The sequence below is a fragment of the Hyaena hyaena genome, unplaced genomic scaffold (assembly GCF_003009895.1).
Source record: "Hyaena hyaena isolate Hyena2069 unplaced genomic scaffold, ASM300989v1 scaffold_5, whole genome shotgun sequence".
Classification (NCBI taxonomy): Eukaryota; Metazoa; Chordata; class Mammalia; order Carnivora; family Hyaenidae; genus Hyaena; species Hyaena hyaena.
The window spans coordinates 4,443,019-4,468,732 of NW_024080637.1; the positions used below are offsets into that span (position 1 = coordinate 4,443,019).

The 25,714-nt window shown below is 36.7% G+C and overlaps 1 protein-coding gene across 1 annotated transcript in view; it reads right to left on the reverse strand.

Annotated features, from left to right (window-relative positions):
- The window catches only part of PRKAA2 (protein kinase AMP-activated catalytic subunit alpha 2), a 72,646-nt gene that overhangs the window by 26,482 nt on the left and 20,450 nt on the right, over positions 1 to 25,714 (reverse strand). The window contains exons 2-4 of the mRNA XM_039238865.1: positions 20,835 to 20,976; positions 7,907 to 8,000; positions 7,056 to 7,200 (exon numbers count right to left, since the gene is read on the reverse strand). Of these exons, the coding sequence (XP_039094796.1) occupies positions 7,056 to 7,200; positions 7,907 to 8,000; positions 20,835 to 20,976 (381 nt within the window). The remainder of the gene's footprint in view (positions 1 to 7,055; positions 7,201 to 7,906; positions 8,001 to 20,834; positions 20,977 to 25,714) is intronic.

Here is a 25,714-nt window from a genome sequence, read left to right on the forward strand (position 1 = left end):
GACCAGTGCTGCAGTCACCAGTTCCAAGGCACCAACAGGTATCAGTCCAGTGGTTTTGCATTTTCTGATTTGATTCTTGGTCAATTCTTATTTAATGTATTTTTTTTCTTCCTTTTATTACTTCTATTCTGATTGTTGGTTTGTTTAAGCAGATATTTTTAATCCATTCTTTTTACATCTCTTCTGTATCTCTTTTTTTTTTTTAATGTTTACTTATTTATTTTGAGAAAGAGAAAGAGAGAAAGCAGGAAGAGCACAGGCGGGGAGAGAGAGAGAGAGAGAGAGAGAGAGAGAGAGAGAGAGAGAATCCAAAGTAGGCTCTACAGCTGTCAGCTCAGAGCCCAATGCAGGGCTCAAATCCATGAAATATGAGATTGTGACCTAAGCCAAAGGCAGACACTTAATCAATTGAGCCACCCAGGCACCCCTGTTATCTCCTTCTTATTTCTCTCTCTCTCTCTCTCTCCCTCCCTCCCTCCCTCCCCCCGCCCCCCTGCCCCGGATTAAACCGGTTTCTCTGATTCTCTGCCTGGTCAATTTTTTTTTTCAATTCTTTTCCCCCTACCCCTGTCATTTCTCTCTTTGTAAGGGATAAGACTTCTTCCACCACCACCCTCATTTTAAAATTTTTCTCCAGGGTTCCATTAATGAACAAATCAATGCACACCTAGTAGAAGGTCAAAACCACCAGTACAAGGAAGAAACGAAAGCAACCAGAGTCACAAAAACAGAGAGCACACAACACACTCCAACAACACTTCCTGAAGGGCCAGACCCTGGACAGTGTATGACCCCTTTTTAATATAATTGTGCTCGCAGGTGCAGGTCACATAACAAGCTATTAAAACGCATCAAGGACAGAAAACTAGCCAAAATGATGAAACGGAAGAATTCTCCTCACAAGAAATTCCAGGAAGAAATGACAGCTGAGAACTGATCAAAACAGATATAAACAATATATCTGTTCAATAATTTAGAGTAACAGTCATAAGATTAATAGCTAGACTAGAAAAAAGCATAGAAGACAGCAGAGAATCTACTGCTACAGAGATCAAGGAACTAAGAAATAGTCCCAACAAATTAAGAAATGCTGCAAATGAGGTGCAAAATAAACAAGATGCAGTGACAGCAACGATGGAGGAAGCAGAGAGGAGAATAAGTGAAATAGAAGATAAAATTATGGAAAATGATGAATCCGAGAAAAAGAGTGATAAGAAAATACTAGATCACAAGAGGAGAATTAGAGAACTAAGTCATTCACTGCACATAATAATATCCATATCCTAGGAGTTCCAGGAGAAGAAGAGAGAGAAAGGGGCAGAAGGTCTACTTGAACAAATTATAGCTGAGAACTTCCCAAATCTGGAGAAGGAAGTAACATCCAAATCCAGGAGACACAGAGAACTCCCTTCAGATTCAACAAGAATAGGTCTTCACCACAGCATATCATAGTGAAACTGGCAAAATATAGAGAATTTAAAAGCAGCTAGAGACAAATGGGCTTTACACTACAAAAGTAGACACATAAAAGTAGTAGCAGACCTGTCCACTGAATCCTGGCAGGTCAGAAAGGGAATAGCAGGAAATAATCAATGTGCTAAATAGGAAAAATAAGGATCCAAAAATCCTTTATCCAGCAAGGCTGTAATTCAAAATGCAAGGAGAGGTAAAGGTTTTTCCAGACAAACAAAAACTGAAGGAGTTCATGACCACTAAACCAGCAAGAGATCCTAAGGGGGACTCTGTGAATGGAAAACACCAAAGACTGCAAGGAACAGAGATATCACCGCAAGCATGAAACCTAGAGATAACACAATGAAAACTAAATCTGTATCTTTCAATAACAGCTGAATGTAAATGGACTACATACCCCAGTCAAAAGACAGAGGGTATCAAAATGGGTCAAAAACAAGATCAATCTATATACTGTCTACAAGGCATTCATTTTAGACTGTCAGATTGAAAATGAGGGAATAGAGAACCTCTATGATGCTACTGGAAGTGAAAAGAAAGCTGGAGTAGTCATATCAAACAAGCTAGATTTTAAACTAAACGTTGTAACAAAAGATGAAGAAGGGAATTATATAATTATGGGGTCTATCCATTAAGAAAAGCTAGCAATTATAAATATTTATGCCCCCAACTTGGAGGCATACCCAAATATATAAATCAATTAATCACAGACATAAGCAATTTTATTGATAAGAATACAGTAACTGCAGAGGACTTTAATACTTCAATTACAGCAATGGACAGATCATTTAGGCAGAAAACCAATAAAGAAACAATGGTCCTGAATGATACACTGGGCCAGATGAACCTGACATATATTCAGAACTTTTCATTCAAAAGCAGCAGAATACACATTATTCCCCAGTACACATGGGACATTCTCCAAGACAGATCATATACCGGGTCACAAAACAGCTCTCCATCAACATAAAAGAATGGAGATCATATTATGCATATTTTCAGATCACAACACTATGAAACCTGAAATCAACCATAGAAAAAATCTGGAAAGCCTCCAAATGCATGGAGGTTAAAGAACATCCTACTAAAGAATGAATGGGTCAACCAGGCAATTAAAGAAGAAATTTAAAAATACATGTAAGCAAATGAGAATGAAAACATGACAGTCCAAACCCTCTGAGATGCAGCAAAGGCAGCCATAAGAAGAAAACAGAATGCAATCCAGTCCTATCTCAAGAAACAAGAAAAAGCCCAACTACAAACACCTAATCACTCACCTAAAGAAACTAGAAGCAGAACAGCAAAGAAACCCCAAAGCCAGTAGAAGAAGAGATTAGATAATCTCTTATCTAATAAGAGAAATAAACAATATAGAATCCAAGAAAAAAGATCAATAAATCTAAGAGTTGTTTTTTTGAAAAAATAGACAAAATTGATTAACCCCTAGCCAGACTTCTTAAAAAGAAAAGAGAGAGGACCCAAAAAGATAAAATCACAAATTAAAAAGGACAGATCATAACCAACACCACAGAAATACAAACAATTATTAGAAAATACTATGAAAAATTATATGCCAACAAACAGGACAACTTGGAAGAAATGGACAAATTTCTAGACACCCCCATACTACCAAAACTCACAGGAAGAAATATAAAATTTGAACAGACCCATAACCAGCAAAGAAATTGAATCAGTTCTCAAAAGTCTCCCAACAGGGGTGCCTGGGTGGCTCAGTTGGTTAAGTGTCCAACTTCAGCCTAGGTCATGATCTCATTGTACCTGAGTTCCAGCCCCACATCAGGCTCTGTGCTGACAGCTCAGAGCCTGGAGCCTGTTTCAGATTCTGTCTTTCTCTCTCTGCCCCTCCCCTACTTGTGTGGTTGCGCTCACTCTCTCTCACCCTCTCGCTCTCTTATTCTCTCTCAAAAATAAATAAAACATTAAAAAAAATTTTTAAATCTCCCAACAAATAAGAGCCCTGGGCCAGAAGGCTTCCCAGGGGAATTCCACCAGACATTTAAAGCAGAGTTAATACCTATCCTTCTCAAGCTGTTCCAAAAAACAGAAATGAAAGGAAAGCTTCCAGACTCATTCTATGAAGCCAGCATTACTTTGATTCACTGACCAGAGAGAGACCCCACAAAAACGGAGAATTACAGACCACTATCCCTGATGAACATGGACACAAAAACTCTCAACAAGATACTAGCAAATCACATTCACCAGTATATTAAAGCAATTATTCACTATGATCAAGTGGAATTCATTCCTGGGCTGCAGGGCTAGTTCAATATTCACAAATCAATCAATGTAATACATTACATTAATAGAAGAAAGGATAAGAACCACATCTTCCTCTCAATAGAAGCAGAAAAAGCATTTGACAAAACATCATCCTTTCTTAATAAAAACTCTCAAGAAAGTCAGGATAGAAGTAATATACCTTAACATCATAAAAGCCATAAATGAAAAGCCCACAGCTACTATCATCCTCAAGGAAGAAAAATTGAGAGCTTTCCCCCTGAGGTCAGGAACATGATAGGAATGTCCACTCTCACCACTGCTGTTTAACATAGCGTTGGAAGTCCTAGCCTCAGCAATGAGACAACAAAATGAAATAAAAGGCATCCAAGTTGGCAAAGAAGTCAAACTTTCACTTTTCACAGACAACATGGTGCTCTTCATGGAAAACCTGAAAGACTCAATCAAAAAGCTGCTAGAAATGATACATGAATTCAGCAAAGTCTCAGGCTACAAGATCAAAGTACAGAAACTGGTTGCATTTCTATACACCAATAATGAAGCAACAGAAAGAGAAGTCAAGAAACTGATCCCATTCACAACTGCACCAAGAACCATAAAATACCTAGGAATAAGACCAAAGACGTAAAACATCTGTATGGTAAAAACTATAGAAAACTTATGAAAAGAACTAAAGAAGACACAAAGAAATGGAAAAACACTCCACGCTCATGGATTGGAAGAATACTGCTAAAATGTCAATACTATCCAAAGCAATCTACACACTCAATGCAATCTCAATTAAAATTACACTGGTATTCTTCTCAGAGCTAGAACAAATAATCCTAAAATTTGTATGGAACCACAAAAGACACTGAATAGCCAAAGTAATGTTGAAAACGAAAACCCAAGCAGGAGGCATCACAATCCCAGACTTTAGCTTCCACTACAAAGCTGTAATCATCAAGAGAGTATGGTTTGGGCACAAAAATAAACACACAGACCAATGAAATAGAATAAAGAACCCAGAACTGGACCCATAAATATATGGCCAACTAATCTTTGACAAAGCAGGAAAGAGTATCCAATGGAAAAAAGACAGTCATTTTAGCAAGTGGTGCTGGGAGAACTGGACAGCAGCATGTAGAAGAATGAAACTGGACCACTTTCTTACACCATACACAAAAATAGACTCAAAATGGATGAAAGACCTAAATGTGAGACAGGAAACATTCAAACCCTAGAGGAGAAAGCAGGCAACAATCTAATCTCTCTGACCTCTGCCACAGCCAATTCTTACTTAACATATCTCTAAAGGCAAGGGAAATAAAAGAAAAAATGAACTATTGGGACCTCATTAAGATAAAAACCTTCTGCACTGCAAAAGAAACAATCCACAAAACTAAAAGGCAAGCGACAGAATGGGAGAAGATATGTGCAGATGACCTATCAGATGAAGGGTTAGTATCCAAAATCTATAAAGTCTGTTACCAAACTCAACACCCAAAAAACAAATAATCAAGTGAAGAAATGGACAGAAGACACGAATAGACACTTTTCCAAAGAAGACATCCAGATGGCCAACAGACACATAAAAAGATGCTCAACATCACTCATCATCAAGGGAAATACAAATCAAAACCACACTAAGATACCACCTCACACTGGTCAGAGTGACTAAAATTAACAGAGTGACTCAGTCAATAACAGATGTTGGTGAGCAGGTGGAGAAACGGCAACCCTCTTGCACTGGTGGTGGGAATGCAAAGTGGTGCAGTCACTCTGGAAAACGGTGTGGAAGTTCCTCAAAAAATTAAAAACAGAACTACCCTATGACCCAGCAATAGCACTAGTAGGAATTTATCCAAAGGATACTGGAGTGCTGATTCACAGGGGCACACATACCCCAACGTTTATAGCAGTGCTTTCAACAATAGCTAAATTACAGAAAGAGCCCAAATGCCCATTAACTGATAAATGGATAAAGAAGACAGAATACTACTTGACAATAAGAATGAAATCTTTCCATTTGAAATAACATGAATGGAACTAGAGGATATTACGCTAAGTGAAATAAGTCAGTCAGAGAAAGATAGGTATCATGTTATCACTCATATGTGGAATTTGAGAAACTTAACAGAGGACCATGGGAGAGGGGAAGGGGAAAAATAGTTTCAGAGAAAGAAGCAAACTACAAGAGACTCTTAAATACTGAGAACAAACAGAGTTGATGGGGATGGTGGGGGAGAGGGGAATACAGGTGAAGAACACTGAGGAGGGCATCTGTTGGGATGAGCACTGGGTGTTGTATGTAAGGGATGAATCATGGGAATCTACTCCCGAAGCCAAGAAGTATAGACACTGTATGTTAGCTAACTTGACAATAAATTATAAAAATATAAGTTGTTGTTTTTTTAAAAAAAAAAAAAAAAAGAAAAGAAAGTGAAACAGGGAAACCACCTTCCTTGTTTAAAATTTGTTTAATGTTTATTTCTGGGAGGGGAGAGACAACGAGGGGGGTGTAGAAAGAGGATCTGAAGTGGGCTCTGTGCCAACAGCAGAGAGCCCAATGTGGGGCTCGAATTCATGAACTGTGAGATCATGACCTGAACTAAAGTAGGACACTGAATCGACTGAGCCACTCAGGTGCCCCAAAAGGGGCCTGCCCAAGTTTCCTAGTTTTTAAAGACAAGGTATAGACAAAATTTTAAAATAAGCAATGCTGAACTTGGGCACTTTTCTCTCTCTCTTTCTATAATGTCTCACTTCCTAATCTTTCTGCCAAACTCCCTACACTATGGTACTCTTTCCAGGTTTGTTTACCCCAGAAAGTGTTCAGTGCATTAAATTTACATTTAACCTTTTTGTTTTACTCTTGACCAAAGCTCCTATTCTTTTAGCAAGTTGTTACATTTTACCCTGAGGTCCACTGACACCCACCCTTGATCAATTCATAAAGACTTTAAGTCTTCTAAGCTACATGCAAATTTTCATGTACCTCTCTTGAAGTGCATTCATCAAAGGAAGTGTCCATATTTTCATCAGATTTTCAAAGGACTCTGTGACCCCCACAGAAAGAACAGTTATGTATTCCTTTAGCAAGAAATGCAGATAAAATGGACTTACCTTGAAGCTAGCCCTCTAACTTCTCTGGAAGTATTTGCATTTTAATAACTGTGTTTAGATGAATACAATAAGCTAGTTTGAAGACCGTGCAACTAACCCCTTTTCATGGTATAGGATTTACAAAGTTGAAACTGCAAATGTATACCTTAACACTTGCTACTGACACACTTTAAAAGGCAACCAGTACACTTCTGAACAACCCTGGGGTTACATACCAAAATCCGCTATCTTGGCATTCATGTGAGCATCCAACAGCACATTCTCCGGTTTCAAGTCTCGATGAACCACCATATGCCTATGACAGTAATCCACAGCCGACAGAATCTGCTGAAAAAGCCGCCTTGCTTCCACCTCTGCAACCTGGCAAGTGTAACAGAAACCGCACTAAGAATGTTTGGGACATCTTCAGGCTAGAGTTTCAGTTTCATCATCAACCCAAATGTAACTGAGGAAGCCAATTAGATAGAACTGGGTCAGAATTTTTAACAAATCAGACAAACCAACCAAAAACTTGCATTAAAGATCAACATGTCAACCAACAATGTTCTTCTGTGTTGCCAGGAAATAAGATTTAATTTTCAATTAATATCACTAAGCATGCAAAATGTTTTAGGCAGTCAACAAGTAAAACATAACCTAAGACAGAACTTCTATGAAAGTATTCAGAAAAGGAAATAACTGAAGCTTCAACACATTATAGAACAGATCCTTCATTCTGAAAACACAGACATCATATTGGCAACGAAGTGCAACATGTTCCTAAAATCAGTATTTCAAAAGATGTATTTTTTTTAAGATTTTATTTTTAAGTAATCTCTACACCCAACATGGAGCTCAAACTTACATCCCCAAGATCAAGAGTCACATGGTCCACTGTCTGAGCCAGCCAGGAGCCCCTTGACAGGTTTATTTTTTGAGAAAGAAAATATGTCTAATATTCTGTATCTTTAGTTGGGCTTTATTACAGAAGCAACCCTGACTTTGTAGATATCTTTGTGGTTTACTATTTCCTACTATCCTCTTCTTTAGCTTAGGGGCTTCTTGTACCAGATAGTACGTTACTCACCCGTCCATGTTTACAGATGTAGTCAAATAATTCACCGCCAGACACATATTCCATTACCATAAAAAAATCTGTTGGAGTGCTGATCACCTGGTATCTTTTTTGTAAACGAAAAGAATCATAAAAAAATGTTAGTTTAATTTAAAAAATCAAGCTAGTATATTATTGCTAACATTTTATATTCCAGTGTTTTACAATATTCTAAGAAGGAAACAAAATATGTTATCAGAACAATCACAGAGCTATAAGCACAGCTTTACAAAATTCTCTACTTTCTGAGGCTTAAGGACTTTTCTTCAGATCCTCCCTTTCATGTTTACAAATTCTTCGAAATCCTTCATTCTTCAAAAACTAAGCATTAATTTCTCCATTTAAACCATCCTTTTTACAGTCTATGGAGATCAAGTATCTTAATGAAACATAAAAACACTCTTGTTAAGGTTAAATGATACAAGAGATTCAGTCAGAAAAATGCAGAAACTGGACAAATGACCATTTCTGCAACAAATAAAATGTGCAAAAATAAAAGGGGAGAGTGGAAGCCTTAGGTTAAAAGTAAATCAAGGGGCACCTGAGTGGCTCAGTCAGTTAAGAGTCTGACTCTTGATTTCGGCTCAGGTCATGATCTATCATGGTTCATGAGCTTGAGCCCCACACTGGGCTCTGCTCTGACACCATGGAGGCTGCTTGGAATTTTCTCTCTTCCTCTCTCTGCCCATCCCGCCCTGCTCTCTTCCCCTCCGTCTCTTTCTCTCAAAATAAATAAAATAAACAAACAAACAAAAAAAAAACCACTTATGAAACAAAGTCTGAATACTGGCTGGGTGGTTGATAATATTGTTAATTGCTTTAATTTTTTAGGTGTGATAATCAACTATGCTTGTGTTTTTAAAATAGTCTATATTCCAGAGTGGATACTGAAAGGTTTAAAGATTAAAAACATAGTATTTGGGGGGCACCTGGGTGGCTTAGTCAGTTAAGCGTCCCACTTTCGCTTAGGTCATGATCTCGCTATTCATGGGTTCAAGCCCCGCGTCGGGCTCTGTGCTGACTGCCAGCTCGGAGCCTGGAGCCTGTTTCAGTCTGTGACTCCCTCTCTCTCTGACCCTCCCCTGCTCATGCTGTCTCTCTCTCTCTCCTAGAAATAAAACATTAAAAAAAATTTAAAAAAAAACATAATATTTGGGGATTTGCTTCAAACTAATTTGGAGTGGGAAATATGGAAAGAAGCACATAAAATAGTACACTGGCAATCGTTGAAGCCAAATGATGGATACATGAGGCTTTATCACTACTTTTGTATATACCAAAAACATTCCATAGTAAAAAATTAACCAGGCATATATATGAATGAGTGTTTGTTCATATATACATTTTAAATTTACTTCTAGGCGAAGCTGAGAACATTAAAAAAATAAGAATCTTAGCTCTACTTGAAACAAATTTCATAAAAGACTCCTCCCCATATACACAATTTTAACAAAGTTTTGAAACAAGTTAAATTATTAAAGTTTTAACTGTAAGTTACATTTAATACACATACATGAACAACTGATCAACTGTTTAGCTTCCTTTGTTTACAAAGGATTATCTATAATGTGACTGTGAGCAATATCTAATTTATACTGAGGGCCACTAAGAACAGCTGTGTAGTTTTTGCATGGCTTGCAGGCACCCAAAGAAGATACAAGTAGGAGCTGAAAAGTCACCCAGATGCTACCCTATTCAATGTGTCAGAAGCAGGAGACCGTTTTGGTAAATTAGTCCACCCAGACAGGGTACCTTTTACTAATGTGCACAAAAGCAAGTATGTGCTACGTGGTGGTTCTGGTTATTATTCCCCATTAGAAAGGAAAGGAAAAATGGCCAGGTAATTGGTCATATAACCACACACCATACATTTTAAGAAAAGACACATCATGGATAAATTAAGCACTTGAAAAAAGTAAAATATTAAAGCTACAGTATACAAATGATTATAGATCTTCAGAAGAAATATTCCTAATAGCAGTCTTAGGAATGAAAAATGACACAGTAACCTACTTTGTATAAAATAAACTAATATAACTGAAGAATAAGGTGGAGATTACTTCAAATGAACTATGAAAAGGGAATTTTACCTGACAACTCCACAAGAAATGGTTCTCTAAGAGCAATCTTACCAGGCACCAAACTCTAATTGAATAAAATGAATTGTGAAGCAGGAGTACCTAGTCACCTCACTGATGGCTAATCTGATTTATTAACAGAATTCTCTATCACTTTTCTGCTCTGTTACATCCTTGGGGCATGACAGGAAAAAAAAGTGATTGAATTCTAACAAATTTAGCTGCTGCTTCTTCCAAGTTTATCACAGGTCTTCAGTGGATACTGCTGGATTGAACTATTTCATGAAACCTCTAACTCCACAGTAGCCACTGTGCACATTAAAGGCTAATCTAGAGCAATGAAAACCACAGCCAACATTACTAATAAGCACTTAAACCGTGTGCCAGACACTGAGCTATTAAACAGTGACATTTACTATTTGTTGCAAACCTACATGTATTGCACCTGGTGAGATCAACAGCTCTGGTCTCTAAGTTGTGGAGCCTACACTCATTCAGGAAGACAGACATCTGACAAGTACTGTTTTCAAAACATGAAGCTGTTCTTCAGCAGCCCCCTAATTAAAAATCTTCAGGAGGCTCCCACTGCTCTTAGGTCCTGCATGAATCAGGCCTCTGCCTGTGTCTACAGTCTCATCTTGGATTCCCATCACTAAAGGGCACTATTTCTTCCATTCATTCACTTGTGCTGCACTTGCTCCCACCACAGCATTTCTGTCTCAGCAGTGCCTAGAATCCTGTACCTTGACCCGTAATCGGCCCTCCAACTGGCCACCAGTCATCCTTTCTATCTCTGCTGCAGCAGAGAAGGTCACTCCCTAAGCCCAGGTCAGCCCTGTCTGCTCTCACAGAAGTCCTCCCTTCCCTTCAGTGCATGTACCTAAGTTTGTGATCATACAGTGACTGAGTGTGCACCTAGTGTAGTATCTGTAACAAAGCAGGCATTTAAATAAATATATAAATAGGGACTTAAAATTTTTTTATGTTTTATTTATTTCTGAGAGAGAGAGAGAGAGAGAGAGAGAGAGAGAGAGAGAGCAGGGGAGGGTCAGAGAGAGAGGGAGACACAGAATCCGAAGCAGTCTCCAGGCTCTGAGCTGTCAGCACAGTGCTCATCCCCACAAGTGCCCTCCTCCATGCCCATCACCCCCCTGGAGCCAAACCCAGAATAATCTGAAACAGAAATGGGGGCAACATTACAACAAAAATTCAATGAATAAAATTTCAGTTAACTAGAATGAAGTCGAAACAAAAAGAAACATGATTTTCAAAAGAAAGAAATCCTAAGAAAACAGTTTCATATTGGGACTTGGGGAAAAAGGCAAATTCCAGGATTATGTTCTTAAACCTAGCCAGAGTAAGCTAAATTTTTGTGCCCTCCAAAATAATCATCACATTGAAGCATTGTAAGAAATTCAATTATGAAATTCATACATGTCATCATTTTCTTAATACAATAGAAAACTAAACCAAGATGCTTTAGAAACATTTTTCAGGGAAAAAAAAGTATTTATAATTAGGCAAAAAAATTCCAGTATCCCCAAAATTCTTAAGCATTCTACAGCTGAACAAGTTATATGCATTTTTAAGCAATATCCATTTAAATAGCATACAGAACTCAAGGAAAATCTTTCTGAAGTTAGACAAAAATCAGTATTCATGAGTGTACCTCTTTAATGGTTACATCCAAAGAGATTTCAAAATATCATTTATATAGCTGTATATGTAGCATATTTTTATTTAGAAGTCAGTTATTAAAGAAATGTAGTAATCATTATCCTTAGTTCATGGCACCTGTCTTTATTGGTCTATGAATGGCCAACTTTTATTTAATTACTATTTTTAGTATTATAATAAGCACCTACAAACCCATCACCCAAACAAAAAACCTAGGACCCGGACAATACCTTCCACCTAACTATGCAGTGCAGTCATCTTTACCCTCCTACTGCTTCCCCCCAAGCAAGTTAGCCATCATCCTGAATCCCATTCCTGCTTCCCTTGTTTTCTCTTTTATACATTTTATTTATATATGCATATATGTATTTATCCCTTTATCTCCATATATATGTAAAATTCATATTCTTAAGATATATTTTTATTTTAATTGCTGCTAGCTTTAAAAAAGGGTATCAGGCTATATGTAATATTTCGGAACCTATTTTATTGATTCATCTACAATGTGTTTGCTGTAGTTATGTGATGTGACCATTATATAATATTGCATTATTTTTATTGATCTACTCTCCTGTTAATGGAGAAGCTATTTATTCATCCAATCTACTACTGCAGAGTAAATTTTTCCACAATTTTGCTATTATAAATTGTGCTGCTGTGAACGTTCTTATATACGGCAACATTTTCTCTCTGACATACACCTATGAATGAAATTGCTGAGTCACAGTTTATATGAATGCCCAATTACAGGAAATAATGCCAACTGTTTTCCAAAAATATTTTGGCAATACTAACATCTTTAGTAAGTCTGTGGATTTAGATATTCTCCAACCCTTACAAAATACCATACACATTTCTTATGAAATGCTCACTCCTGTCTTTTGCCCATTTCTATTAGGTTGATTATGCTTTTTTATTTAATGCATGGATATACAGAAAAAATCAGTATCTTCTCTAACATTCTAGAATGTAAGATTATTATATGTCTTGGTTATTAACTTGATAAAACTATGTATTTTTTAATCCAGTCCCACTGAATTTGGCTCTCATTGTTCTCTGTAAACAGATCTATATGTATCTCTAAAAAATTATAGCCTTAAAAAAGTACGTGTATATACCCATGTAATACTGTTATCAATGCATAAATTTAACAAATCATGAATGTCATCAAATATCCAAACAGATTTCCTGATTTGCTTATGTCTTTTTGCTTTTTGTTTTAATATTTTGATTAAATAAGGATCCAAATATAATCCGTACATTGCAAGTGACTGATAATGTCTCTCATGTTTCTTTTAATTTACATATGCTCCTCTACCTTTATTTTCTCTTGCATTCTTTTGTTGAAGAAACCAGCTGCTTGTCCTGTAGAGGATTCCATGGTCTTATGTGCCTGATCCATCCTTTACAGCAACATAATGAACAATTTATAGCATCTTATTAGATCTAGAGATTAGATCAGATTGCATTTTTTAAAATTATTTTTTAATGTTTAATTTTGAGAGACAGAGACAGAGTGTGAGCGGAGAGGGGCAGAGGGACAGGGAGACACAGAATCCAAAGCAGGCTCCAGGCACTACTGAGCTGTCAGTAGAGAGCACGACACAGGGCTCAAAGTCATGAACCACGCCCAGGCATCCCTAGATCTGATTTCATTTTTAGTTTTATTTTCGTTTGAAAGACTAGATGGTGCTGTGTACCTCCAGGCAAAGGTATACAATGTATGTCTTTCTTTTTTGAGAAATTGGCAGCCATTGCTGATCAGATCCTAGATTTATTAATTCACACTGAAATTTTAAATGCTGGACAATTTGCATAATCTAATAATATATTATGATCTAAAGGAAACCCTCACTCAGGATACCTGGGTGGCTCAGTCGGTTAAGCATCCAGCTTCGGCTCAGGTCATGATCTTGTGGTTCATGAGTTCAAGCCTCGCATCAGGCTCTGTGCTGACTGCTTCAGATACTGTGTCTCCCTCTCTCTCTCTCTCTCTCTCTGCCCTTCCCCTACTCACACACTCTCTCTCTCTCTCAAAAATAAATAAACCTTAAAAATTTTTTAATAAAAAAAATTAAGGAAACTCTTAACTCAAAACCTTCTTCCTCAAAAACCCCATTGTCTCTAAAGTACAGGCCATCAGGTTACACACCCAATACCTTTTCTTGTTATAGTCATCAACCTATCTCCTTGCCCACTCCCTTTTCATTCTGACTTAATGTCTTTTTCCCCACTGCTACTGTTGTCATAATTTAGGGTGTACATGGATGATTTGTCCAATCAATACTGGTCTCTAATTTCCTTGACCTCCACATCCTCCACCACACAGCCATTCTCTCCATGGTCATATACTATCAAAGACTAACTCTTCCAATTACACACTGGATTCCTTCCTCCCACCTACTAAAGGACTTGCTTTCTACAATTAGCTCTTCTTTTCTCCTGTATCACTCTCTCCACCTTGACTGAATCATCCCCTTTCGTATACAAGCATTAATATCTTCCATCTTAAAAAACAAACCCTATATATTCCCCTCTAGTTACCACTCCTATTCATCTCCTTACCTTTTAATAAAATTCCTGAATTGTATATTGTTAGTATCTCCTCCTTCATCTCAAATGCTCTCCTAAGCCCTCATAACAGGATTTTGTCTTAATCTCACAACAAATAGGTCTTTTTTGAAGATATCAGCAATCTCTACCTTGCCAAATCTAATGATCAAGTCTCAGTACCATCTTACTTAATACTCAGCAGTAAAAGGAACAGTTAATAATCTCTCTCTCAAATACATTTTTCACTTGGCTTCCAAGATACCAGGTTCCCCTGGTTTTCCTCCAACCTCGTAACTGTTCATTTTCATTCTCCTTTGCTGGTTCCTCCTCATTTGGACATCTTAACATCATAGTGCCCTAGATATCAATTCATAGACTTCTTGTTTATCTATACTCACATCCTTGATGATCTCATCCAGTCTTAGGCCTTTAAATATCTTAACTACTATCTATATGATGAGGACTTCCAAATTTCTATGTTACATGGTTCCCTTAAGTCCAGAGTCACATATGCAATAGACTATTTTTATCTCTACTTCGATGCCTAATAAGCATCTCAATATCATAAAATGAGGGGTGCTGGGTGGCTCAGTCAGTTAAGCATCCAACTTGTGGGTTTAGGCTCAGGTCATGAGCTCATGGTTCATGGGTTTGAGCCCTGCATCAGTCTCAATGCTGACAGCACAGAGATTCCCTCTCTCTCCCCCCTTCTCTGACCCTTCCCCACTCGTGCTCACTCACGCTCTCAAAATAAAAAACTTAAAAAAAAAAAAAAAGCATAAAACCAAAATCACATTCTTGATTCCACCCCCCCACCTCTATACTATAGTCATACCATATTACTAGATGGCTAGATCTTAATAATCTTTTATTTATTTTTTAATGTTTCCTTATTTTTGAGAGAAAGAGAGCAAGGAGGGGAGAGGCAGAGAGAAAGGGTGACAGAGGATCCAAAGCAGACTCCATGCTGACAGCAGAGAGCCCAATGCAAGGCTCGAACTCATGAACCATGAGATCATGACCTGAGCCAAAGTTGGATGCTCAAGCAACTGAGCCACCTAGGTGCCCCAATAATCTTTCAGGTCTTAGTTCAAACTTTACCTCTTCAGGGAGGCCTTCCCCACAACATAATCTGAATTAACACTTCCTCCTTGCTAATTACACCCTAGAACAGAACCACATGTTTTCATTCTCCTCAAAGTACTATCAGTGCCTTAAGTAATCTTGTTAATTTGATTACTCACTACCTAGAAATGCTAGATAGCTCTAGAACATAAACTCCACAAAAGCAGAAACCTTGTCTTTCACAGCTATATCCCCAATGATACAAGATTAGGAGGTGCTCAATAAAAATCTGTTAAATAAAAGAAAAAATTTATGCTTCTAAATTTTTTTTTATGTCTTATTTATTTCAAAGAGAGAGAGAAGAGAAAGAGAGAGGAGAGAGAGAAGGAGAGAGACAGCATGAGCAAGGGAGGGTCAGAGAGGGAGATACAGAAACTGAAACAGGCTCCAGGCTCTGGGCTAGTTGTCAGCACAGAGCCTGACATGGGGCTCAAACCCACCAACTGTGAGATCAAGACCTGAGCCAAAGTCAGACGCTTAGCCGACTAAGCCACCCAGGCGCCTCATAATTTCTGCATTTCTGCTTCTAAAGAACTCAGTCTTGTGGAGGGATACTTAAAAAAAAAAAAAAAAAAGGAAAAAAACAAAAGGGAGAAAGTACAACTGAATGCCCAGGACTTCAGAAAAGAGGACGGCTATAGTACAAAGAGGATGATACCTAACTCAGGCTTAGCAAGTAAAGCAGGTTATCTAGAGGTAATCACATGTAAAGCCTGAAATCTAAATGGCAAGTTGGAATTGGAAGCCTAGGGGAAGGGAGGTGTGGGAAAAGTTTTCTAAGCAAAAGCAACAGCCAAAGGACAAGACATGGTGACAATAAAAACAGAAAGAGACAGACTCAGGAGATGCTGAGGAAAAAGAGCTTCAGAACTCAATAATTAATTATATGTGGAGGTGATGAAAGGAATTAAAGATGATGTCCAAGTTTTAGGCTCAGAAAATTGCATGAATGGTATTTTCACGAAACAAACAAACAAAAAACAAAAGTGTGGGAAAGAAAGAAAAGTTCAGCTTAGTTTCAGAGGACTCCATGACTTCAGAATGGATGCATCCAATAAGGAGTAAATGTGTTCAGAACTGAGGAGAAATATCTGCCCAGAAATACAGGTCTAGAAATCTTGAGCACAGAGATGACAAATGACAGCCAACATAACAGATGGGGGCACCCAAGGGTGGTCCACTAAGATTATGGTGGCTCACAATGCTGAAATGCATCGTTATTTAATGGCCATGCGGAGAAAGAGGCCCATAAAAGTCTTAAGAACTGGCAAAAATGAAAGAAAGAAAATCAGGAGACTATGATGTCACGAAAACCTAGGGCCTACAACATTTTAAGGTGGTGAATGATGTTACAGAGCTCTCTACAGGCTAAATAAGATTTAAAAAAAAAATTAAAAACAGACAGCCAAAACCAGCTCTACCAGATTAGAAAGTATTGATCTTTTGATTAGTAAAATGAAGTTTCCCAAGAACTATGGGGTGGGGAGAGGGACAAAAACAAAAATCAAGTCAACAAATTCTAGTTCATGGAAAAGTCTGGAGTCTCCTTTGAATCCTGTTTACTCCTTTCAATTTTCTCCCAGTGGTATTTTTTTCAATTTGAGTTAATGGAGAAATCATCCAAAAAAATATCCTCCACTCCAGGTTTTTGGTTTTCAAACTTTCTTACTAGAGAAACTAGAGGCTCATCCTGTAACAAGGGAACTATTCTTGGCAGCTAGACCAAGACTGTACAAAACAAACAAAACCACTAAGAGGATCCGGTCCCTCTCTGTATTTAAATCACTAACACTGTTAGAGGCTATGTCAATAGCTTGTTCTACACCAAGGATACGTGAGTGATTTTTCTTTTATTTCAGTCCACAATTAAAGAGGCAATCAAGCTGAATGGATTAAGCCCAAGGCTAGAAGGCAAAGCTTTAAACATTAAATTTTCCTCCACCAATTACTTTCCGATCAACCCTGAGAACATTCTGTATCTCCTACACCAAACAAGTAATTATAATTATAAGCAAATAATTAAATAATTCTAAACCAGAATGAGATAATTAGCCAAACTAAATTTAAAATTATAAATAATTATAGAAATGAAAGCAAGAAAACACTGGTAGACAGGACAACAAAAATAAGTGTTTAGGGGAGTCTGGGTGGCTGAGTCAGTTGAGCATCCAAATTAGGCTCAGGGTTCGTGAATTCGAGTCCCACATCAAGCTCGCTGCTATCAGCCCCCTGCTTAAGATCCTCTGTCCCCGTCTCTTTGTCTTTCTCAAAAATAAACAAACAATAGAAAAAATAAGAAGAAGCTTTTAAATACTCATGACAGTTGCAACTGTTTACTGACAAAATCCAATCAGTGTTTGTAGGAATACAACAGGAACTAGGATTCATACCCTAAATGGGCAAAGTTTCTTTAGGGTCTTTCAGGGCTGGCATTCTAAAAGGGATGAGGTCAAAGAACAAGGCAAATACAGAGGTATCTCCCTTCACTCTCATTCTGGCATGTGATACTTTAGTCTGACTTCTCAGCTTTCTCCTCTAACAGAAAGTGGCCACTCAGTAAGGAGCAGCAAAGAGATTTACCTTAGAAGTCACTCAGTAACGAGAATAAAAGTCATTATTAACATGGAGTTGAAGTCAGATATGAACTGTTTCAAGTAAAGGAAAAACAGTGGACTGGAATCAGCATGCGGGCTGCCAATTGCTACTTTAGACCAATGTTCATCAAATACTAGGCATTGTACCAGTGCCAACGCATCCTCATTTTAAAACTAAAGAAACAAAGAATAGGAGAGGCGACTCACGAAGCTAGTAGGTGGTATTTTAATTCTTATCATAACCTTAAAAAAATCAGTATAAACGTACTCTGGATCATCTAGAATATAGGTCCTAGATGATGACCTTATTATCAATCATGTACTGCTGTGCAAATTCAGTGACCTCATTTCTTGTTTATGTTTATGATCAAGTGAACTTCAATCAAGATAAAATAAGACTGAAGTTTACTGTGATGAATGAAGCTTTCATGGTAGTGGTGTGAGACAGAACTGAGTCATCACAGTCACCCAACAGCACACCAAGACCCTCCAAAAAAGGCTTTCTCTCAACAGTTAGTTGCATATTCATGTTGTTGGTAAGATGCACTGAACATACCAATGTGCAATGGTTCAGCAACAATAAACATAGCTAGTGATAGTAAAGACTATATGCATGCTCCACATCCCAGCAATAATTGGACTAGCCACTCATTTAAGGATTTCAAGAATGCTACTGTATTAGTTTCCAATTGCTGCCAAACTTCAAATTTGGTGGCTTAAAACAACAAAAATGTACTATCTTGTAGTTTTATAGAAGTCCAATATACCTCATTGGGCTAAAATCAAGGTTGTCAGCAAGGCTGTACTGCCTTTTCTAACTTTTAGAGACTGTCTGCATTCCTTGGCTCATAGCCCTCTTTCTCCATCTTCAAAGTCAGTAACACCCAGTTGAGTCCTCACATTTTATCACTCTGACCTTGCTTCATCCTTAAACCTCTTTCTCTGAGTTTTCCAAATCTCTCTTTCACTTTTAAAGACCATTGTGATTACTAGGGACACACCCAGAAAATCAAGGAAAACCTCCCTGAAGTCAGATGATCAGCAACCTTAAATCCATCTCTAACATTAATTCCCATTTGCCATGTAATGTAACATATTCACAGAATCTGGGAAATAGGAGATCTGGGGCAGGGGATTATTCAGCCTACCACAGCTACTAGGCTAGCCTTGTCATAGACAAATGTACCTCTGAAGCTTATTAAGATGTTCCTCATTAACACTGACATCCCAAGACTACTCACTAACAAAGTTAGACTAAATATAATGCCTGATTATAATGAACTAACAAATAAAGCCTCAAAGATATTAAGTGATTTTTTTTATGCTTTCTCTGCAATATTATTTGAAGGATAAAATATACAGGTCATTGGACCTCATTCTACTAATTCTACAATTAAACTAACAATGATTTGGTTTTGAAAACCACCATTATTTGTCACTTTACAATACATATACTATGAATTTCACTGACTTCATTCATTGTCTTATATTTAAATTGTGAATTTATTTTAGTTTCATAATTGTGAAGCTATAAGCATATCGAGTTTTTACACCTAATTCTTTGTTTCTATATACTTAAGTAACAATATACTAAAAATAATTAGGTCAAAACCAGGGATCTACAAATTTATTTTTCCCTTAAAAGGGATTTATATAATTTTGTTTTGAGAAAAACTGGAGTACTGGAGTAAGGCATTAACAGCATGGCATTTGAAGTCAGATATAAACTCAGCTACCAGCTCTGCAATTTATTGGCTGTCTGACCTTGGACACACTGCTGATACTCTTTAGATATGCAATTTCCTTACTTACAAACTGAAAACAATGATACCTATCCTATAGGCTAATCAAGAGGATAAAATGAAATTATATATGTAAAATTCTCAATATAGTTCCTAGCAATTATCAGGTACCCAACGAGATTAAAATTTATTTTATAAAACTCCAACCAAGCTTTAAGATATATATATATATATATATATATATAAAAGAGGGGTATCTAGGTGGCTTAGTCAGTTATGCACCCAACTCTTGGTTTCAGCTCAAGTCATGATTTCACAGTTCATGGGATCAAGCCCTGCATCAGGCTCTGGCAGTGATTAGTCTGTTTGAGATTCTACCTCTTTCTCTCTGCCCCTCCCCTACTCCCACTGTCTCTGTCTCTCTCACTAAATAAACTTTAAAAAAAGTTTTAAGATAAAAAAAAGAGACAATTTTCAGTGTTTAGCATATTACATTTTCGCAGTAAATATAAAACTGCAACTTTAAATGATTTAAAAGAATACTGTTCCATACTCAATATCTACGTTTTTCTATGGGTCTCATCAATTTTAAATGATTTATCTTTCAATATAATTAATCAACTTTGTCAATCCCTTCATATTTACTTATCTTTTAAGTTGGTAACTTATCCTATCAAAAAAATCCATTTGCCTCCCTAAGAGCTTTGCTGTTATTATCACAGTAATAATCGCAGTTTTACAAGTAACATAGTAGGGTGGATAATCTCTAACAATTACTTTCTACCTTTCCCAAAAAGAAAATACTGTTATGTTAACGAAAATAGACTATAAAAACAATTATGAAATGACTCTGGGAATACCAAAGTTCTAAATGCCCTTTAAAGTGAATCCCAGGGAACTTCTAAGGCTGAATTCATCACTTGAAAACAGTAGCAATTTTGAAAAATTACTCTTAATTATAAACTAAAAGTATACAAGAAAGGACTGATAGAGGTTAAATGAACTAATACTTGAATATAAATATAAGAATTATACTTTTATAAGAAGTTAGCTAAAGATAAATAATTATAAATTCATAGGAATTTTTTCAGGACAGTTTCTCTTTTGCATGATCAGGTACAAAAATACTTACAGTTTGATAATATGAGGATGGCGAAAGAGTTTTAGATTTTGAATTTCTCGTTTTATTTTTCCAACAACATCTAAACTGCGAATCTTCTGTCTATTTAAGATTTTAACTGCCACTTTATGGCCTGTCAATTGATGTTCTCCAACTAAAGAAAAGAAAAAAGGAAAAAACTTGCTGTCATAGCAACATAATCATTTATTCATGTTTCCTTCCACTGTAACCCCAAATTTCTTTACTCATGTAGACCACTTTTATTGCATAGACCTTCAGTTTCCTTTACTTCTATTTCTTCTACTAGAGTTTGTACTCCTTGAGGAAAGAATATGTACTGTAGTCTTCTCTGTATCCTCAGTACCTAACATGGGGATGTCCTTTAAATATTTGTGGAAAGGATTACTGAATTCTAGATTTCTACAAAAAAAACCCTAATTTGGAACATCTTTTGGATAAAGCAGAATTATGTCTTGTTAATCTCTTTATTTCTTCATTTCTAGTTAATGCCAGTCATTGTACGATATAAGAATAAATTAAGAATTTATAACTGGTTTCATTACTATCTCATCCAAAAATACACATGTAGTCCTTATTTTATATATATATATATCTTATATATATACACACACACACACACACACACACACACACACTACACACACTGTCTTTTCCATAGAGCCTTCCTATTTCCCTGTTTTTAGTGGGATCTCTTTCTTTCAAACTCTCATAATATGTTTATAAAGCTCATGTATCATTTAACATTTTAGGCTATTATAAACATTTGTGGTTTTCACAAATCATACGACTTGAGCTATTCGCTTATACCCACACCCATCTTGAATAAGGCAGTCAGTATTCATCCAAATCTCCCAGAAGAAATAACACAGTATTATGTACATAATACATGCTAAATAAACGTATGTTCCATTAAATTAAACAATAGTCCTTCCCTTTCATATAACACATCCATAGTATCCAAATACTGCTCAGATGAAACCCCTTCATTGGAGAAAAATTTGTCAGCCTCCCCTTCTTTTTCTTTGAAGTACTATTCTAAACACTGACCATTCTCCTCAAAACACTTAGTTAACGCTTGACTCCTCTCAGCAAATCCCCCCTTTCATTTCTTTGGGAAACATGAAGTCCTTAGGAGTAATTTCCTCTATCTTTGAGACTTGATTATATCCACATCTCTTTGCTCCAGTCTCAGATGTTTTCACCCTCCTTCTATTTACGGCCAGTATCATCAACTTGTGGCCCTGAACCTATCTTTTCTCCACTCTCCTTATACTCAACCTTTTCCTTTTCTTTTTTAAAATGTTTTTTCATGTTTATTCATTTTTGAGAGAGACAGAGAATCCCAAGCAGGCTCCCCACTGTCAGCGCCGAGCCCACTGTGGGGCTCCAACGCACTAACTGTGAGATCACAGCCTGAGCTGAAATCAAGAGTCAGATGCTTAACCAACTGGGTCACCCAGTAGCCCCTCAACCTTTTTCTTTTCTAATAGCTCCTTCTCCTTAGCTCATCAATATTCCATCCTGCCCCCCCAATCTTCCATTTACCCTGTATCTTCATTTAGTTCTCAATATCTGTCTCATCAAAATTTCTCAAAACAGCAGTCTACATTTACTATCTGTTCGTCCTCCCTTTTAACCCTTGCAAAGTCACTGCATTCTGGCTTCTGCCTCCATTCCTCCACTGAAACAAAAGGGTCACAAAAGACCTGTTAATTATCAAGCCATGTATGCTTTCCAGTTCTCAGATTACTGTAATCTCTGTTGTATTAGACAACATTGATTACTCTCCCTTTTTTGGTGCCACTTGTCTCTTCTGGTTCTCCTACTAACTCTCAGATGGCCTCCTTTATGGTTTCCTCCTATTCTTTAAAGTTTAGGGTCTCCAGGTTTCTCGCCTATAACCAAAGTAGATCCTTAAGTTCTCTCACCCATCTCTCATAATTTTAATTACCACTCATATGCCAAGGACTCTGCCCTCTTCTTCAAATCTCCATATCTCAACACTAGTATTCCACAATCACCTCTCAAATTCAGATGTTCGGAAGGAAACTCAGCATTCTACTCCCCTTCCTCTACCAAACCTATGTCCTCTATTTCACTCGATGGCACACAGACTATATGTTAGAAATCAGAGTCAGGTGACACTATCTCCCAAGTATTTCTTGGAATCAAGTTTCAAATCATTAAAACCAATAATGAAGATAAAAGTAACCATGATATTTATTGCTTATTATGTACTAAGCATTATTCTAAGTGCTAACTATCCTGCTCACTCAACCCTACAACTCTATGAAGTATTATTATCCTCCATAGTAAAGATGAGAAACCTGAGGCACATGTGATCTCAAGCCATCTCACTTCAGTTCACAGGAAGCGTGTTTAACTACACATAATAATAATGCCCCCAGTCAGAAGGGTCCAAACATGAAATGGGCTGACCCAGGAAGAACTGAGTTTCCTGTCAATGAAGATTTTTTTTATCTTTATAACTTTCTCAAGTAGTAAATTATCATCTCAAAACTCAGCCTGCATATAAAACAAATTGGGAGACAGCAAATTAAGTTCAAGCAATCTAAACTAGTATAATATTCCAAAATATGGCTCCAGAACTCCAGAAAAATATATCACCTTCAGGGACTTTCTTTTATTAATTTTCTAAATTCCAGTATAACTTATAGTGTTATGTTAATTTCAGGTGTGATTCAACAATTTTATACACTGTATAGTACTCTTAATCCCCTTCACTTATTTCGCTCATTCCCCCTGGTCTCTCTTCTGGTAACCACCAGTGTATTCTCTATATTTAAGAATTTTTTGTCCTTTTTTCTTTGTTCATTTGTTTTGTTTCTTAAGTTCCACATACAAGCGAAATCATATGGAGATTTGTCTTTCTCTGACTGACTTCACTTAGCATTATATACTCTAGAGATGTCCATGATGTTACAAATGGCAAGATTTCACTCTTCTTTCTGGTAAAGTCGATTTCAGGAAGCCTCTACTCAATTAAAATAACTTAAATGGTTTCTTGATGCCTCAGTAGGGTAGTATTCACTTTTGGGAATTTCATGATACCCAAACATTTGCTTGCATGGCCTAAAAAATATGTTTCTCCCCTCAAATCCCAGATAGTAGCAGTGGAAGTAATCAAGGTGGCACTCCTTACCGATACAATTCAAAAAAAGAGTTCCATTCCTCCTTTCCATTTGATAATTTTAACCAGTGACTATTAAGAACATATGGGCTCCTTTCAGATCAAAGGAGTAAGACCAAGGACTCTAACAACCAAACAGATGGATGTTTTGTTTTTTAATACCATCTGCTTAAACTGAAAAACAAGGAAACCAGAAAGTGAAATCACTCAAAAAACAATTTAATGATGAAGTATTACTTTGACAACATATTCAATAAAGCTGCAGTATACAAAATCAATATACAAAAATCACTGTTTCTATACACTAACGATGAACTATCAGAAAGAGAAATTAAGAAAACAAGCCCACTCACAACTACATCAAAAGAATAAAATACTTAGGAATAAATTTAACTAAGGAGGTGAAAGATCTACACACTGAAAATTTTAAGACACTGATTAAAAGAAATAGGAGAAGACAAAATAGATATACCACATCACAGATTAGATGAATTGATAATGTTAAGATGTCTATACTACTCAAAGCAACCTAGAGATTCAATGCAATCCCTATCAAAACTCTAATGGCATTTTTCACAGAAATAGAAAACACAATCCTAAAGTTTATATGGAACCACAAAAGACCCCAAGAATCCAAAGCAATCTTGAGAAAGAACAACAAAGCTTGAGAAATCACACTTCCCAATTCCAACTATATTACAAAGCTACAGTAATCAAAACAGACACATAGGTCATATTGGCATAAAAACAGACACATAGGTCAAGGGAATAGGATAAAGAACCCAGAAATAAACTATTGCATATATGGTCAACTAATTTACAACACAGGAGTCAAGAATATACAATGGGGAAAGGATAGACTCCTGAATAAATGGTGCTAGGAAAACTGGATAGCCATATATAAAAGAATGAAACTAGAACCCTATCTTACATATTACATACACATCAACTCAAAATAGATTAAAGACTTAAATTTAATACCTAAAAGCATAAAACTTCTAGAAGAAAATGTAGGTTTTCTTCCTCGACGAAGTCTTGATAATGACTTTTTTGGATTTGACAAAAAAAAGCAAAGACAACAAAAGCAAAAACGAACAAGTGGGACTACATCAAACCTAAAGAGCTTTGGGCCAGAAAAGGAAACAAAATGGAAAGACAAGCTACAGAATGGGAGAAAATATCTGCAAATCATACATCTGATAAGGGGTTAATATCCAAAATATATAAAGAACTCCATTCAATAGCAAAAACAAAAAACACCTGATTAAAAAGTGGACATAAGAACTGAATAAACATTTTTCCAAAGACGACATACAAATGGTAATCCATGAAAAAGTGCTCAACATCAATAATAATCAGGGAAATGCAAGTCAAAAGCACAATGTATATCACCTGACACCTGCTTGAACTACTGTCGCCAAAAAGACAAGAGATAAATGTTGCCAAGGATGTGGAAAAAATGGGAACCCTTTGCACTGCTGGTAGGAATATAAATTGGTGCAGCCGCTATTAAAAAAAGGATGTAGATTTCTTTAAAAATTCACAGAACTACCGTATGATCCAGCAATCTCATTTCTGAGCATGTATCAAAAAAAAAAAAGAAGAAGTATCTGCACTTCCACATTCACTGCATTATTCACAACAGCCAAGACATGGAAACAACCTAGGTATCTGTCAATAAATGAATAAAGATGATACATAAACATACATGTGTCATTCA